This window comes from Felis catus, chromosome B1 (assembly GCF_018350175.1).
Source record: "Felis catus isolate Fca126 chromosome B1, F.catus_Fca126_mat1.0, whole genome shotgun sequence".
Classification (NCBI taxonomy): Eukaryota; Metazoa; Chordata; class Mammalia; order Carnivora; family Felidae; genus Felis; species Felis catus.
Window position 1 is genome coordinate 170,259,778 of NC_058371.1, and position 18,513 is coordinate 170,278,290.

The window sequence follows — 18,513 nt, forward strand, 5'->3', positions numbered from 1 at the left end:
TCCTACTCACCCTCATCACCTCTTAGTCCTGTGACCACCTCCCCCCACCTTGGAATCTTCTCATGGGTTCCTCCCCACTGTCCATGCTTTTGCTTCCGCTATTCCCAACATGAGGAATAGCCTCCTCCATTCCAATGCAAATCCCGCACTTGAGTTCAAGATTCAAAATCCACATCCCACACAAAACCTTTCCCACTAAGCGCAAACAATAATGATCTTACTTGTTCTTTGCAATCTTATACCCTTCTAGCCTGCCGACCCTATTGTCTACCACTTAAGCAAATATTATTTTATATACTTTTCTGGTTGCTTTATGAAAACTGCCTTCCTGGCACGTTTCTGAGTTTCTTTTCCTGTCCCAAAAATGGGGCAGAGGGCAGTCCTTAAATCATGCTTCTTGGTTAACAGGCAACCATTGGCAAGGTAACTGCCGTCACAGTCTCATTATCTTAAAGGTGATTCAACAGAGGATGATCTGGAGTTTGCTGGTATCGACAGACACAGCCAGAGCATTAAAAAAAAAAATAATAGCAAGCCTCACTTAATTTGGGATCTATTTCTAAAGTGAGAGAGCCATGGTCCCAAGAGTTTTCAATGAGAAAGATGAGGTAGAAACGAGCCAAAGAGATGCTATAATATTGTACAAAAGCAGTCATGCTGGCCCAAGATGCTGATGCTCCAACCTCACACTGTCCCCCCCACCCCCATCCCCCCTGCCGGAGGCCTGCGATCACCCTTCTCTGCGACTCTGCCTCCACGGTCTGAATTAACGCTCCTGCCCACTGCCGCTATGCCCTTTGAACGGTTCCAGCTTGCCCTGGAGAGCCGTGACATTTTAGTGGTGGGTGAGGCTAACTCCTCTGTAAAGAGTGTATCTGTTGGGAATGCAGTTTTTGGAAGAAAGACACCATTTAAACGGAACACTATTCCTTTGACAGCCCCACAGAATGGGGCAAATGAATTAGAAACAGCAAATCAAGTCCAAGCTGGTATCAAGCCTGGGGAGGCTGTGAAGCGCAGTGCCCTGTTTTAAGCCGGCCGCCATATTTTGCCATGACCAATGAATTCCACCACTTCAACAGGAATACACTGGCTGTTAACACAGTCAAGAAATGCTTTTCTTGGAATACGGTGAAGGAAGTAAAATAAGCAGTAAGTTTATTGGAGAGGAGATTCTTTTAAAATGACTCTTCGGACAACACACTCAGAATGGAAAACTTTTGGTGTCATACGTTGTGAGAGAGCATGAAGAGTGTTTTAATAATGAGCCAACATCTTGTGTCATATAGCTAACAACTTGGCTTAGACTCTAACAGACATATACAGGTAGTTATCTACCCAGAAAATAACGTAAGAGCCGCTGCCATAGTTTATTCAAGAGCCAGAGGTACCAGAGCCAGGGTAAATAAATGCCGCTTCCTATTCACAACCACTAGGACTTATTGAACTAGAAATTACTCCAAAACTAGGCAGTTTTTCCAAGTAAGAGATACTTGGACAACAAAGGAAGAGACTCCCAGGCTTTTCCATGAGTTTGGGCCTGCATCCTGAGACTGCCCAGGATCAGACTGGTTCAGGGGAAGAGACCACCCGGCCACCTTGTGTTTGGAATTTTCCTTGTTACACTGTGTAAATTTCTGAAATAACATGATTTCTTTCAGAGCATCTAATTTTGCTTCTCTTAAACCAAGATACTTTTGGGGATATGCAATCAATGTGAAATATTTCAATCCATTTTCTCTTTGCCTTTAGGGAGTTTTACTACTATTACAGTGGAAAATACCTGCCATTAAAAGAGAACAAGCTATTTTTTTAATATGCTCATTGTGAAAGTAAAAAAAAATTACTATTACCAAGAATGGGTGTGTATATATATATATATATATATATATATACACACACACATACATATGTATATATATGGCATGTATATATATATACCTATTCTTGATAATAGTAATTTTATCAAATATATATAATAGTACTTTATCAAGTATATATAATTTAAATATATATATTTATTTAACATTTTCTTATTGTTGAGGGACAGAGCATGAGCAGGGGAGGGGCAGAGAGAGAGAGGGAGACACAGAATCTGAAGCAGGCTCCAGGTTCCGAGCTGTCAGCACAGAGCCCGACGTGGGGCTCGAACCCACAAACCATGAGATCATGACCTGAGCTGAAGTCAGACGCTTAACCGACTGAGCCATCCAGGTGTCCCAGGAATAAGTATATTTTTAAAGGGAGGCTTTACTGCTCTAAAAACAAACAACTTCCGTTTTCTTCTGTTTTAGGAGTCTTCTACTTAAGGTCATAAGTAAAGTTTTTTTTTTTTCCCAAAGCGTTAAAAACTTAGAACAAGAGAGATTAAATAGTTGGTTTAGGGAGTTCAGGCATTACACACCATCTAATCTCTTCACTTAATCCTTTAACTTCTATCAGGAATAAAATCCATTCATCCACGAGCAGGGTTTCCCCCAAATTCAAATAACAAAATGGTGGGGGAAGAAATGGTGAGAGGTAGAAAGTAGACACGTTCCTGATAGCAGAGCGCTCAGGATTTGTGTTTATAATTAATCTGCCGGGCCTTGGTAAGCCCTGTGTACCTCCGTTATGTGGTAAGTGTCACGGGATGAGCATAGCGCCAACACTGTTGCTTTTCCAAAGTACGATGAGAAAGAGCTGAGCTCCACACTATGTGCAAAGGCCCTGTGACCTGATGGCATAGTCAAATTGAGTCATGGAAAGGTATTTACGAAAGGAACTTAAAATTGCTTCTCATTAAGTGTGGCAAAGATAAATAAGAACAGAATTACTAACTGTCCTAGAAAAGCAATTCTACCACTGTAATGCCTAATTAATTCTAGAAGCATCTAACTTACAGGCATATGTTTGACTCTACCAGTAAAGTTTCCATGCTAGTAGCAAAACTCACTATTTCATCTTATGATAATTGGTAAAAACTCTTCAGAGATGGTAACATTTACACAAATGAAAAGTGAAATTAAATTCCAGGTTGACAGACTCAGCATTTGCCTGGATCACAAAACTTTGCTCCTGGAGACCAGTAAACACATTTCCCTGGTGAGGAAATTATTTTGGTTTATTCCAATTTGAAACTCTTTCATAGGATTTGAGCACTGTGGGGAAGAATTAAATCCTCTCAGCTCCTCTGAGAAAGAACACTTTATTCTTCAAAAGACAAATCTCAGAATGAAATTGGACCATTATCTTACACCATACACAAAAATAAATTCAAAATGGATTGAGGGCTTAAATGTAAGACCTAAAAGCATAATATGCTCAGAAGAAATTATGGACAGTAAGTTCTTTGACATTTGTCTTAGCAGTATTTGTTTGGACCAGTATCCTTAGGCTAGGGAAACAAAACTAAAATAAAAAAAAATGGGATTACATCGAACTAAAAAGCTTTTGCACAGAGAAGGAAACCATCAACAAAACAAAAAGGCAACCTACTGAATGGGAGAAGTTATTTGTAAGTCATACATCTGATATGGGGTTAATATCTGAAATATACAAGGGATTTACATGACTTAATATCAAAAAAACCAAAGTGGTTAAAAAATGTTCAGAGGACTTGAATAGACATTTTTCCAAAGAAGACTTACAGATGGACAACAGGCACATAAAAAGATGCTCAGCATCGCTCATTAGGGAAATTCGAATCAAAACCACAATATCACCTCACTCTTATCAGACTGACTACTACCAATAAGACAAAAAATAAGAATTGGCAAGGATGTAGAGAAACGGGAACATTTGCACACTGTTGGCGGGAATGTGAATGGTACAGCCACTGTGGCAAATAGTACGGAGGTTCCTCAAAAAGTTAAAAATAGAACTACCTTACGACCCGGCAATTGCACTACTAGGTATTTACCCAAAGGATACAAAAATACTGATTTGAAGGGATATAATGCACCCCAATAGCAGCATTATCAACAACAGCCAAACTATGGAAAGGGCCCAAATGTCCATCAGTTGATGAATGCATAAAGATGATGTGATATATATTCACCAAAAGGAATGAAATCTTGCCATTTGCAACAATGTGGATCGAACTAGAGTATATTACGCTAAGCGAAATAAGTCAGTGAAAGACAAATATCATACGATGTCACTCATATGTGGCACTTAAGAAACACAACAGATGAACAAAGGGGAAGGGAAAGAAAAATAAGATAAAAACAGAGAGGGAGGCAAACCATGAGACTCTTAAACACAGAAAACAAACTGAAGCTTGCTGAAGGGGAGGTGGGCGGGGGGATGGGCTAAATGGGTGATGGGGATTTAGGGGGCACTTGTTGCGATGTGCACTGGGTGTTGTATGGAAGTGATGAATCACTGACTTCTGCTCCTGAAACCAATACTTATTTTTAAAAAGACATTCTTTCACAGTGGAATGATCCCAAAAAGGAAAAAAAAAAAAAAAGTTTGCTCTTACTCTCAGTTCTTGGGGAACAGAATTTGGCTTCTTTATGTTGATCTCAATGCTACTGTTGTCTTGTTTGAATTCCACTGGGGACCCATCCACTCTGGCCACACCTTCAAACATCTGGGATTTGGTTAATGAGGAGGCAAGTACCACCGTGGGACTCTCTCTTTCCTTCTCCTTGTCACCATGAACTGTTTCTCCATTCACACTGACTTTCCCATCTACCTATAAAAAACACAGTGAACAAAAAACACAAGCTATTCCCCAATGAAAGACTATAACAAAAGAACACATTCAGAGTCACAGTAAAACACTATCACTTAATAATCAGGATCCAACCAAAAGTAAGGCCTCTCAAATGCTTCCATTGGCTCTGGAAATTAGGGCCCCCATAAATGACCTCTTTAAGGACCTCTTTTATTTATTTTTATTTTTTTAAGTTATTTATTTATTTATTTATTTATTTACTTATTTATTTATTTATTTTTAATTGTTTTTAACATTTATTTATTACTGAGCGACAGAGACAGAGCACGAGCAGGGGAGGGGCAAAGAGAGGGGGAGACACAGAATCCCAAGCAGGCTCCAGGCTCCGAGCTGTCAGCACAGAGTCCGACGCGGGGCTTGAACTCACAAACTGTGAGATCATGACCCGAGCTGAAATCAGACGCTTAACTGACTGAGCCATCCAGGTGCCCCTAGTTTACAATTTTTTTTAACGTTTATTTATTATTGAGAGACAGAGAGAGACAGAGCATGGGCATTGGAGGGGCAGAGAGAGAGGGAGACACAGAATCTGAAGCAGGCTCCAGGCTCTGAAGCTGTCAGCACAGAGCCCAATGCGGGACTTGAATTCAAGAACCGTGAGATCGTGACCTGAGCCGAAGTCAGACACTGAACCAACTGAGCCACCCAGGTGCCCAGAACCTCTTTTAAAATTCATCAGTCTTCTCGGGCCACTTCACTTTGGGTTAAATTTCCTGTTCACTTGGTCTGTGCTCTTATTTTAAAGTATAGAAAATTAAAGAATCTTAAGTATAAATACATGTCACATATTTGGGTTGCAGTGTACTTCATTCAAGTTCTGATTACTATTCCACAGTTTTGAGATTTTTGTTTCTGGCTATCATATAAATTAGGTAGAACCCACCTCAGCTCAGGAACCTTCCATAGGTTATTCTGTGGTAAGGGGGCAATGGGTACATTTTTGGAAGCTAACACGAAGGGCAGGGGGCCTGATGCTACGCTATATTACAGTGAATCCCCATTTCCAGTTAATTTTACAATCCCAATTTTTCCAAGAACAAAAGGCCATCACATTAAAATATTTTTGTTTTGTACCCATGTGTAGGGAAGGTGGTAAAAGCAAGAAAGGAGGAGCAGAGAGGGTGGTTAGTCTGGCTTCTTGAAAGGCACCTAGAACCTTCCCCTCCGTCTTAAAGTCTGGGGCAATATACACAGTGGTTATAAGAGGAAGCTGCAGTCAGACAGCCTAAGACTCAATCCTGGCTCTACCACTTAAAAACCACATAATCCTCAACAAGTGTCTTATCCTCTGTGCTCAGATTCCTCATCTATAAACTTTTATAATGGCATCTCCCTGATCGTGCTGTTGAGGGGATTTTATGGGTTAACATATGTACAGAGTTTACAACAATATCTGGCACAATTTATGTATATAAACATTAGCCATTATTATTACTAGGCCTTCTAAAATCTTTCAAGAGGAATAATGGAAGCCCAGATATTAGTTAGGGTTTATTTACCTTAAGCCTGTGGCTTAAAGAATCTATTGTCTGTGATCCATAAGAAAGAAACTTAAATCACAACTGAGCACACCCACATAACTATAGCTGAAATAGGGGTTTTGTAAAATACTTTTTACCTTTATTTTATGTGATGCACTATTTTTTTTTTTGTATTCTATTTTACTTTATTAAAAAATGCTAGGGGTGCCTGGGTGGCTCGGCTGGTTAGGCGACTGACTTCAGCTCAGGTCATGATCTCGCAGTTTGTGAGTTCAAGCCCCGCATCGGCTCTGTGCTGACAGCCCAGTACCCGGAGCCTGCTTCAGGTTCTGTGTCTTCCCCTCTCTCTACCCACTCCCCTGCTCACGTTCTATGTCTGTCTCTCAATAATAAATGGTAAAGAAAAATTTAAAAAAATGCTAATAGTAAGCCACTAAATTGATTTCATAACCTGGCAACAGGTAGTAATTCTCACTTTGAAAAACACTGGCTTAAACTATTTCACTTGATTTTCCTTTACTCTTAATTCTGTTGTACTAGGAAACTAAGCCCGTATTCTGTCTCCCTCATCCCACTGCCCTACCCACATGAGCGCACACACACACACACACACACGTACCCCTTAGCTTCTACCCTGGCATTATCTGGTAACAACTTTCCATTTATATACTACCTTTGACCATAACTGGGTTCACCCACTGAGTGGTAGGGCTGTGAATGGGGCCGATAGCCATAAATGCCCATGATGAGTCAAGGGCTCATTGGTGGTCAAGAGTGAACCCCAGCTCTAAAAAGATCTCTACTTAAGTTCTTCTCCCCATTCCTCCATGAATGCTCTTCCTGAGACCTTTGACACTGTTTTGCCACAATGGTGAGAGACAGGGATTCCTCAGGGCCAAAGTCTTGCCATAAAGTCATCTATCAAAATTCTTCTGTTTAAATGATCACCTTGTACTATTTATATAAAGAAAGGGAAATGGACATCTACATTATCTGATCGGATGCTTTGGATACCAAGTTAAATAAATGCATTATCTACCCCTGTTCTGGGCCACCTCAATATCAAATCTTCCTTCATGAAACATCACAGATAGTTCATGGGGCACGAGCCCTAGGTGAAGGAGACCTGGTGTAGTACTCAGGTGGGATATTGAGCATGTATGGGGACATGATTATCTATGTGTGAGCCTGCCTGATGAGTGGCTCATTTTCTCAAGGAACATTCATGTATTTATTCAATAAGAACTTGGTGAGTGCCTACTATTTCCCAGGTCCCTATGCCAGGCTCTTAGAAAGAAGCTGTGAACAACAAAGACACAACTCCAGCCCTTCGGGGGACACACATCTCTATTCAACCCAGATGAGACATCCAGGGTACTTTCCTTTTGTTCTGTCAAAGGCTAAAGCACAGATATTTAAGATCCATTCTGAGTTATGTAAGCAATAGTCAGAAAGTATATACTTTGGTTCCCTCTGAAATTCAACAGGAAGATACATGACATCACATTACTCAATTAGTTTAGCTGAGCAAACTTTCTTCACAGTCATGTGCCCTTGTCTCCTGGTGATGAAGTCCACCTCTGTCTTCTATTAAGAACCCATGTGGCGTGCAGGGACCATGAGAACTGATTTTTCTTTGTAATCCAAAGAGCTTTAAGCCAAAGAATGAGTGCTTCCTCATGATGTGAGGGAAAACACTGAGATTTGAGGAAGTGAAAAGATGTCTGGTTGTCAAACGATCCTTCGTTCTGTAACAGTATTTTACATATTCATGTTGGTAGGAAACAACCTAGTTTCTTTCCACTTAAAAATTTAAAAACCCGTGTCATCTGGGAATCAAGTACATCCCATGTTCCTATGTACTCCTTGCATTACTCTTTTTTTTTTCAGTTGTAGCATCTTTTTGGCTAGGATGTCAAATTCCTTAAAAAGAAGAGGTGGCTGCCTATGCTTCTATTTAAACCAAAGGCAATTAAAATTTTGTTCTGAGGACTTTGCTATAGCCCCAGGGTATCCTGGGATACCCAGGGTTTTACTAAACTAAGGGTCTGTTACCACTACTATAGAGAGACCATGCCCTTATATCAAATTCAAAAATAAGCCTTGCTCATGGAGATGTCTCAATTATCAATCTCATTGGAGTCTATCAGTAGGAATTGGGGGGAACATCTGTCCTTTAACTATTTGCAAACCAAATTTCCTGAGGCATAAACTTTACAATTGTAAATGTTAATACATTCCTCTTTTGTCTGATACAAACAATTCTATCTTCTTGAGGCGAGATGCTTTCTTTCTTTACCTGGGGTTTGGTTTTGCTTCTATTCTTAAGGAACGTATCCTACCTTAAAGGTCTTCAGAACCTCTTGAGAGTTTTTGGGCTGGGAGTAAGGCTTGGGTGTCAGCATAGGCACTGCTTTGGGAGTGACAGTTTTGCTTGGAGAGCCACTGCCTGCTGACATGCTGGTATCCAGAACGCTGGTGCGAGCGATGGTGGTTTCCACAGTGGCAGTGAACTTGGGTGGAGGCAGTGACTGTTGCCGCAGGTATTTCATGGGGTTGGGGTCATTCAGGAAGGGGGTTAAGTTTGGCTCTGTTGAATGGCTTCTTTCCAGAATTTTTGGCATCTCCAAGCGTTCGAGAACAGCCTCGCTGATGGTGAACCTTTCGATGTACTGTTGAAGGATCCCCTCTGCTTCCTCCTGAGACCGTGCATTCTTGTAGGCCTCATGCAACTCCCTCTCTCTCCGCTCTCTAAAGGAGGAGCATGGGAAGGGCAGCAAGAACAAAGTCAACGGTCACAAAAATGGCAAAGAAGACCTTGGTAGGAACCAAGGTCGAGCTGAAAGGGGAGCACGGGGAGGGTGGCATACTGGTGTCAGAGCCTCTGTGAATACCAACAATTTTTAGAAAAAGCACATCTAGAGCATATTGCACATTTAAAAAAACAACAAAAGAACTCACTTTTCTTGAACAATTTCTCTGTAGGTTTTGATGCTTTTCCTTCGTTCACTTGTTCCATCCTCTCCAGCCAGTAACTTCTCCATTTTCTTCCTTTCTTCCTCTTTCTTGATTAAGTCCTGGGAAGCGCTTCTTCTACGACTCTTCCAACGAGCCAGGTCCTAGTGGGGGTGGGGGGTCAGGGGTAGACAGGACATACTTCTCCAGGCTTACACACAACTCCATGTCTACTCTTTAGAGTTTAGTGAGCACTCGCGATGGGCCCAGCACTATGCTAGGGCATTGCCACCCAATCCAATGTAAGTCTGGTTGGAACAGGAATGCCTCAAAGGCAGGAAATATTCAGATAGAGCTACAATATCCACAGCAGGGCAATGCATTCATTTAAGCACAGTAATGTGAAATGCAATCGTATTTCACGTCAGCTGCTAAATTTTAAAGTATTGCTTCACAGGGTATCACAAGAAATTTCATTTCTTCCGATTTATGACCTGTGCATTGTGAATGGACTTGCTGACAACAGGATAGTAGGAATCAGCCACAGACCTACACAATTTCCTCTGGGAAGGAAGAAAAGGCAGAAATAATTATTTCTAGGAGTCTGGAGTCAGGTGGATGGGAGTGCAGCTGTGGGAAGTAATCCTAGCGCTATCTCTTCCATGCTTTGGAATCTCAGGCATGTTTCTTAGCCTGTCTGTACCTCTGTTTCCTCATCTCTAAAACAGGGATGCCAATTACACCTACTCTTACCAGCCTATTGTGAGGGTTAAATGACATAGTACATATAAGGTGCCAGACACAGAGTAAGTGCCCAATATATTGTAGTCATAATCATTACTACGTAGACTTTGGAAATGTTAACTTTTGGACCACCAATTTTGCATTAGCCACCTCAGAGTGCTCTGTGAGGATTACATGGAAGAATCCACGGTCCTTCTTGTCAACCCTATCTTCGCGTTCTTCCCTGCCCTGGCTCTTTGCTCTCAGCACAGAGACAATCTCAAGGCCCTCATCAGGCCATAGAGACTTCCTTCTCTGGTTCTAATTTTGGCTACCTCACTCACTGCTGTGTGACTCTGGGTGAGTTACTTAGCTCTTCTGGGACATATGTGTGGAACTGAGGACGATACCAGTTGCTACCTCATCGGGTTACTAAGGAAACTGAAGAATTCCTACATGCAAGGCAGAACAGTGCCTGTAACCCGCAGGCTTTCAATGTTGGCGATTATTGTTGCCATCATCATCGTTGATTTCAATGTATCATCTCAAACAAAAGCCAGGGCATCCTCAACTCTGCATCCCATGCCGGTTGCCTCCCTCCTGCTCCCCCTCCTTTGTGGCCAACCTTCTAGCAAGAGTACCTGTCGAATACACATCTGTATCCTTCACCTTTCACGTTGCCGTTAACTTTCTTACTAATCCCACACTTCCCGTCACTGGTTTGAAATCCTCTACGGGCTCCCTCCCCCTGCATGGCTTTCAAGCCTGTCTACCCACCCCCCTGATTTCCTGCTCCAAGGGAGCTCTGACCCACGGGTTCGGGCAGCCTCCGCGCTGCCCGTGGCCTTGGCCGACACTCACATCTTGCCATTTGTCGTCCTCTTCTCGCAGCTGGTTGTTTATCAGCTGCAGCTGCTCCTGGCGGGCCCTGCTGTGCGGCTGCACCGCGGCCTCCTCCTCACACCGCATGTCAAACATACTCGTGCTCCTGAGCGTGGAGAGAGGAGAGACAAAAATGGACCGGCGCCCGGGGTGTGTCTGCGCGTCCTGCCGCGCGGGGGCGCTACCGCGCTTGGAAAACCGCCCCTTCCCCGCAGCAGCTCAAGCCAGCCCCGTGATGCGGCCAGTTGCGACCCCCCAGCCTGCAGCGGGCATGCTAGCACCCCACTTCTTTTGCCGCGAAAGCCAAAACGTGGCCATCTTTGCCTTCCGTGGTGGCTGCAGCAAGTCATGTCATTTTATCCGTAGGTGCCAAAATATGTTTATGGACGGGCTAGAAAAAGGTATTGGGAGCTCTAGGCTCTTCTCATTTGGAAATGTACTAGAAAATAAAATGAAGAGAATTACAAGGTATAACGTAGGGAGAATTTGTGGGGAAGGAAGGAGGGTGCCATCCCACGCAGCAAATACTTCATTACCATAAATGCTTCTTTGCGTAAAGAGCTGTCTTACATGCTTTCTACATTACCTAAGGCAATTTCTCCATTTTCAAAAAAAATTATCCAGCCTCAAGTCTAAGACACCACCTTTTCATATTGTATTTTCTGACTTGTGGATGCATCCGATAACTACACATTAGTGATTCATATATTTGGTGTACTTATTTCTATTTCCTGTAAAAAAATGTCTGTAAATTGGAAGTGCAGTTTGATAGCATCTCGGAATCAAGGAAATAAGGCATTTTGTACTAAGATTAAGGAATAAAATATATAAATCAGCATATACTTTGTATCCTAATAGTCTCACAAGCATTTTACCTTATTTTTGTCAGGATACTACTGAATTTACTCTTTTAAAAGAAAAAGGATAGGGAAGGCAATTTTTTCAACCCTTAGGCTGTACGTATAATTGATATGTCCTATAGGAGGTTATTAAATGTTGGACAAGACCATAGGGCCTTCTCTATGGTGCTTACATAGACCTTTGTTACAGCAGAAGCTGAAGCAGCAAGGTGAAAACAGAAATAAAACCCAAAGCAAAACCTTCCTTTTTTTTTTTTTTTCCTCTCAAAGAAATGAGCTCTGGGGCCGAGTGAGTCACAACAGTCCAAAATCAAGAAATGGAGGTTCACTGTTCAACTCTAAGGACAGAAGACTATGATAGTCCATTTTCGAAGCCAGCTTAACACAAAGAAAAAGAAAAGCCATGCACTTAGACACCAGTTAATTCTACACATCATCAGTGATGTCCAAAATAGTTATCCCCACGGCCGGACAATGAACAGCATCGGCAACACTGGCTGCCAGTGGGTTCCTTGGCAGACAGCTCTCTGGAAGGGGAAGACGTATCCTCAAGGCAATGGCTGCCCACATTCAAAATGAATCTGCATGGATCTGTTGGGTGCCTCTTCCCTCTCTCTAGATGTTGGACAATTTAAATCTGACCTAAGAGAGCTAAAACTGAAGATTGTACTTGGGATCTGTCTTCCCCACAAGTATTCTAATACTCTGACTGCATAGAAGGACTTTCACCATCTATTAGCACAAATATGACAAACCACCGTGTGAAGATGCCTCTACATACTCAGAGGGTGGTGCGGACTATGGCAGCCATGTCTCCCAAAAAGCTAAACTGCAGTCCTCAAAGGGGGAAGGGGCTGTGATTTATCATCCATTTTACACTACTTATCAGTGTTGTTTAAGAAAGATTTAGGAATTTGCAGAGGTAGGCTGAAAAGTCTAACCTCACTTTTTTTAAACTCCAGGGATGAAAATTCACTTAAGGAGGCTTTGTAGAAAGAGACTGAAAATCATCCCATTTCTCCTCTCAGTTAAAAAAAAAACAAAAACAAAACCAAAAAACCCTTAACCTTAAATAGATCCAATTTAGTCAGTTCATCTTTAAAGGCAATTTACAGTCTTCACGAAGACTGTGGAAGATAAAAACCTCTCTAAGCGGGGCTCTTTTTTTTTTTTTTTTCAACGTTTATTTATTTTTGGGACAGAGAGAGACAGAGCATGAACGGGGGAGGGGCAGAGAGAGAGGGAGACACAGAATCGGAAACAGGCTCCAGGCTCTGAGCCATCAGCCCAGAGCCCGACGCGGGGCTCGAAGTCACGGACCGCGAGATCGTGACCTGGCTGAAGTCAGACACTTAACCGACTGTGCCACCCAGGCGCCCCGAAGTGGGGCTCTCTTTTAATCGAAGTCGTTGGCAGACTGTGGGTTAGAAAGGAGGCCCCCTTTTCAACTTCGCTGTCTACCATTTCTAAAGGGCAGAATTTGGGTTTAGGCCACACTGGGTAGCCATAGAGCCAGGTCTTCTTCTAGAACCTCAGGAAAAAAATGGCAGTCTTCTCTAATATTTGGGATTTGGTTATGTCACTTGGAAGAGAATGGGAGCAAAAGGCCTTGAGAATTGCCTCTTGAGAATTGCTCCCACCATGCTCCCACCATGAAGTTCTAATTATCTCAGCCCCAATGCAGCCAAAAGCTGGTTAGTGAAATCAAAAGAGAACCCCTTGGTTGCCCTCTCATATACCAGGAAGCACTATTTCCCCCCAGAGGGGTTTGTTTATTTATTTATTTATTTATTTATTTATTTATTTATTTATTTAAAAAGAAATACCAGCAAACTGGCCAAAATAAAATAAAATAAAATAAAATAACTGAACTCTGAGCAATATCTCTATGCTATTTCAAAAAAAAGGAACTAAGCAACTTGAAAATTGATAATACTAGACAGAAAATGGGCTGAATCACCATTCAGAAAATGTTCCTTAGCTCAGAGGTTGGACTCCGCCTCCAAAATGAAGAAGTGTATGTCTAGGGACAGGGTAGGGGATCCTGGAGGAGCCCAGGTTCCAGAATATTCATATTAATGTGACTTGCACTCGAGCAGTGCTTCTCAGCCTTGTGCTGTTGGGACAAGGGTCCCTGGCTACAGAGCCCCAAAGTCTCTCCCGGTGGTAGGTTGGCATTTTTGAGGACCAGGATTAAATCACCTCAAGGGGAGCCTGGAAAATGGTTTCTGGGCCAGGTCTACGGTGAGCGAATTAGGAATAAAATAGTCTATGGCTCTCACGGTACACTCGCTCCGTTGGTGGGGAGAGCCTTGGGAGAGGAGGCGTGTGCAAATGAAGAAAAGGCCAAGAAGGTGAAACTACATCTATGGAAACATTCTTGGCTTGCCAGGAGGCAGAAATCTCTGTTTGCCTGTGTGGTAGGTCTGCCCCTGACCTGCATTTTCCTTAAAGGGCACATCTTTTTTTGATTGGGCTGTATTTTAAGAATGTGTCAATTCTGAATAAATAGAGCCTGTGCCAATAATTGCCCTTAAAGATGTTGAAGGAGGGAGATAGTTGGGGAATAAACTAAACATATATTAATTTCTATTTAAAAACGAAACTCCCAATATAAACTTTGCATTTGGCTCCCCGCATGGTTTCATGTTAAGTTGTGTCTACTTCCAAGAAGGAAATTCAGCACTTTGTATACTCCTAGATAAGACCTCTGGAAAAGAAGTTTTTATGCTTCTTACTCCAGGAGGCTGCTTTTTGTAAATTTAGAGCGGAGAAGGGCGTCCCCACCTCCACCCCTTTTAAAGATCGCTAACTTTCCCTGTCGGTGAGGTTTCACATTCAGGTACGGGCAAGATTCAAACGCTCTTTAACGTACCTTCCTTTCTTCCACCTTTTGGGATTTCCCAGAGACCCGTCTTAGGTAAAGTGCATGATGGCTTTGCATTGATGAAGAATAAATCCATTCCCTCAAAATGTTTTTGCTAATCATATCAAAGTAGTGTTCTACCTATCAATCTGATGTAATCCACCTTTCAGTGAATGCTACATATTGCCACTGCAGATTTTAAAAGTAATAACCAGGGCTCAATTTTATAGACTACTTAACTCCGTGCAATCAGTCAGGCTCAGGCTGAACTTGGTTTTGAGACATGACTGTTCTGCACATCAGCCGCAGAGCAATCGTAGAGTGCACGTTGGGATCATATCCTGGCACCGGAGTCAGACCGCTTAGTGCTGGGAGTACAAACCAAGCTGATGTGTTGAACACAGACATGGAACAGGTACTCAAAACAGTAGTTTTTTGGCCCAATCTCATTATCGTTGGTGGCAATGGTTTTTGTGTTTTACATTCTTATTTAGCCTCCTCACTTGGTGACTTAAAGGCCAAGACTTAAGGCCATTTAAGGCTTTAAGGCCAAGACTTAAATGTCTTAGGCCAGCGTTTGCTTCTCCGATGGCTCAGACTCCCGTGAGGGCACAGAATGCCTCTCACAGAGGAGACATCAGTCTCAGCAGGCCACTGATGTTGTGATTCTTAAAACACAAATTACTCAAATCTGAGAAAGCTAGCATTCTACAAAGAAAACTTTTGCCTTAGATATCTATTTCAGAATGCTCTGCAGATGGGAAATCCATTTTTGAAATGGAGTAAATGCGGTCACAAGCAGGAGAGTGTTGGCTTCTTCTCAAATTTGGACGTGAGGCGGAGGTGGGGAATGAATCTCTGAGAGGACCGGCACTAAGGGGCAGGGAGAGGAAGCCCACGCCGTGTTTGACATGTTGACCCCTTGCTATGCCACAGAACTGGAATATAACCCCGACGTCCTGGTCGGGAGCACCCCACAGTTTATATTACTCCAACCTGGGAGGAACTTGGGCTTCTGAATCTATAATTAGTGGCTTAGGATTTGTTTTCTTTGTTCAGAAAAATATGGCTATAAGAATGACTGCTCCATTGTTAACTCCAAGTCCTAACATATCAAGAATTAAATGTAAAACGCAGAATAATTCTGTGGTTCAGAAGGGCTACCAACATCCAAACCGTAAGAAGAAAAACCTCACCGTGCCACGTCTAGGAAAAGCAAATGTTAAGTTTAAGCAGCAGCTGCATATTAGAATCATGCTTGTTACTCCTTCATTCATCTGTCCTGCACAGAACATATGTTCTGCATTCCAAGTTCAAGTGCTTTTCTGAGGCTGCATGAGTCAGTTAGCTGTTCAGTTCACTGTTGCATCAATGGCGTTTCAATTAGTAGTGAGTACCGGAAGCATGCAGTTTAAGCTAATAATTAATGTATTCCTATAAACACAAGACAACTTACTCTGCGTCATCAGACACAGGAGTTCTCGGACCGTATCTACAAGACCAAATACACAATTAGAGGATGGGCATGACAGAAGGTAAACACTGTAACCAAGCTGGAAACAAACACTACTGGTGAAATATTGGCACGCCAAACCTTTTTTGCTGATCACACTGGAAGAGAAGTGTCATTATACAATTAGCAATATTCATGAGCTACAGAAAAGGAAAGAAAAGTCTTGGCATTTCTAAAGAACGCAAACTGTGCATTAAAACACAGAGGAGAAATGAAAATAATCCCCATGCTACCCACAAAAAAGAAGCTGTTCAATACAAACACAGAAAGGCTTAGGTGCAACCCACAATGTTTAGAGAAGGCGGTTTAAAAAGAAACAAAACAAAACCTGTATTATGGTTGTTCACAAACAGTTAAGCTCTTCATGCCTTTATGTTCTGCAGTAACGGCTGTAATGGACACCCAACATAGAAGCACACGCTTACTGACCCTTTCCCTGATGTGTTAATGCATTTGCACAAATGACATCAAAGAGTGTTTCTGCACTTTTCTGAAAGCAAACCAGAACTCCAACCAGAACCCCAATCAGTGCCTTCCGCGTGCATTTGACAAAAACCACAATTCCTAGAAAACTGGCAGCCTTAATCAAAACCAGGCTTGGATAGTATTCCATAACTTGAAAAACCAATGTGTTTTTTTTTTTAAATCTTCTATATTCTTCTGATTATTTAGGTCTACACAGTTGTACCTTCTACAATATAGACACTTTCGATTTTAATGTGTTTGCTAAAGCAAGGAAAAAGGTTAAATTAGAAAAAAGATATGAGGACATTATAGGGCATATTTTAAAGCACATTTTAAAAAAACGGCTTCCAGGGGCGCCTGGGTGGCGCAGTCGGTTAAGCGTCCGACTTCAGCCAGGTCACGATCTCGTGGTCCGTGAGTTCGAGCCCCGCGTCGGGCTCTGGGCTGATGGCTCGGAGCCTGGAGCCTGTTTCCGATTCTGTGTCTCCCTCTCTCTCTGCCCCTCCCCCGTTCATGCTCTGTCTCTCTCTGTCCCAAAAATAAATAAAAAAACGTTGAAAAAAAAAAAAAGCGGCTTCCACAAATGACTATCTCCTCAGCAAAGGGAGATTTTAAGAGAAGGGTCTTACCTATGCCCCAAAAGCATTTCTGCACTCTGATGGTGGACAAAGAATTATTTGGGTAAAGAAAACAATGTCCTGCTTTCCGTTTCCAGCAAATTAAATCTTGGGGTTTTTAGCAAAAATTATCTAGTCTCATGTTCAGTTTCATAACAGTTTATGGGGGAAAATTTCTAAAGATCTCTTCCTATAATCTTAGGGAAAACACCCTGGAATTCATGGGTGCACGCACACATCCTTCTCTCTTATCTGCTCTTACCATTCTAGAACAGTCTGCATTCATTAACAATTGTTTTCATTTACAGTGAAGGCAACAAAACCAGTGCAAAACCCCAAGTTTCTGTTAAAATGGCCAAAAGGTTTGTGGATATTTCTCTTCTGGTAGTAAGACTCATTTTCTGTTTCTCCAGGGGATAGTTTCAGAAGGAGCTAAAGTTTAACCTAATACCCTCAAGTTTCTAAAAATACTACTGCATTGAAACAGACGACCAGTGGATTCCTCCATAATGAGAGAGTGCTTAAGCGGTGTTCATTCTGAAGACTGGATCTATGCTTCCCAGTTTATTAATAGGCCTGTTGGAACAGGCTTATGCAAATACAGTGTTTTCTAAATTATCTATGGAAGAGAGCAGAGAAGTTATGCCTAGTTAACTTAGAAACAATCAATTAATAGTTAGCATGTGTTTTTGCGTTTCTATCTGAAGATTTCTCTTAATGTTTTATTGAAGTATAATATATGCTGCAGAAAGTGCACCTATCATACACACATTCCTTGGTGAATCTACACAAACCATATATACCCAGAGATTAGTATCAAGTGTTTTCTGCTGTATAAATGGACCCATATAGTATGTATCCTTTTGAGTTTGGCTTCTTTAACACATTTTGTTGATGAGATTCAGCTATATGTATGCTGTATGTAGGATATATTTTCTTTTTTAAAAATATCTTTAGGGGCGCCTGGGTGGCTCAGTCGGTTCAGTGGCCGACTTCGGCTCAGGTCATGATCTCGCGGTCCGTGAGTTCGAGCCCCGCGTTGGGCTCTGGGCTGATGGCTCAGAGTCTGGAGCCTGTTTCAGATTCTGTGTCTCCCTCTCTCTGACCCTCCCCTGTTCATGCTCTGTCTCTCTCTGTCTCAAAAATAAATAAAACGTTAAAAAAAAATTAAAAAAAAAATCCTTAGGTTTGAGGAGGTGTGGGGGGAGGGGCAGAGAGAAAGAGGAACTGAGGATCCCAAGTCAGCTGTACATTACGAGCAGAAAGCCTGATGATGTGGGACCCAAACTCACAAACTATGAGATCGTGACTCGAGCTAAAGTTGGATGCTTAACCAACTGAGCCACCCAGGCGTCCCATTTTTTATTTTTCTCTTTTTTTGAGAGAGAGAGAGAGGGTGCACACGAACAATGGAGAAGGGCAGAAGGA

General features: G+C 42.1%; 1 protein-coding gene across 14 annotated transcripts in view; it reads right to left on the bottom strand.

The window, feature by feature from the left end:
- LIMCH1 (LIM and calponin homology domains 1) overlaps window positions 1-18,513 on the bottom strand; it is a 331,860-nt gene that overhangs the window by 50,049 nt on the left and 263,298 nt on the right. For 9 of the 14 annotated variants that reach the window (XM_023253162.2, XM_023253165.2, XM_023253170.2 and 6 more), the window contains 5 exons: window positions 15,947-15,982; window positions 10,744-10,870; window positions 9,166-9,323; window positions 8,547-8,955; window positions 4,466-4,681 (listed from right to left, as the gene is read on the bottom strand). In XM_023253162.2, coding sequence (XP_023108930.2) covers window positions 4,466-4,681; window positions 8,547-8,955; window positions 9,166-9,323; window positions 10,744-10,870; window positions 15,947-15,982 — 946 coding nt within the window. The remainder of the gene's footprint in view (window positions 1-4,465; window positions 4,682-8,546; window positions 8,956-9,165; window positions 9,324-10,743; window positions 10,871-15,946; window positions 15,983-18,513) is intronic. The other 5 variants (XM_023253168.2, XM_023253171.2, XM_023253167.2 and 2 more) reach the window with 1 other exon arrangement.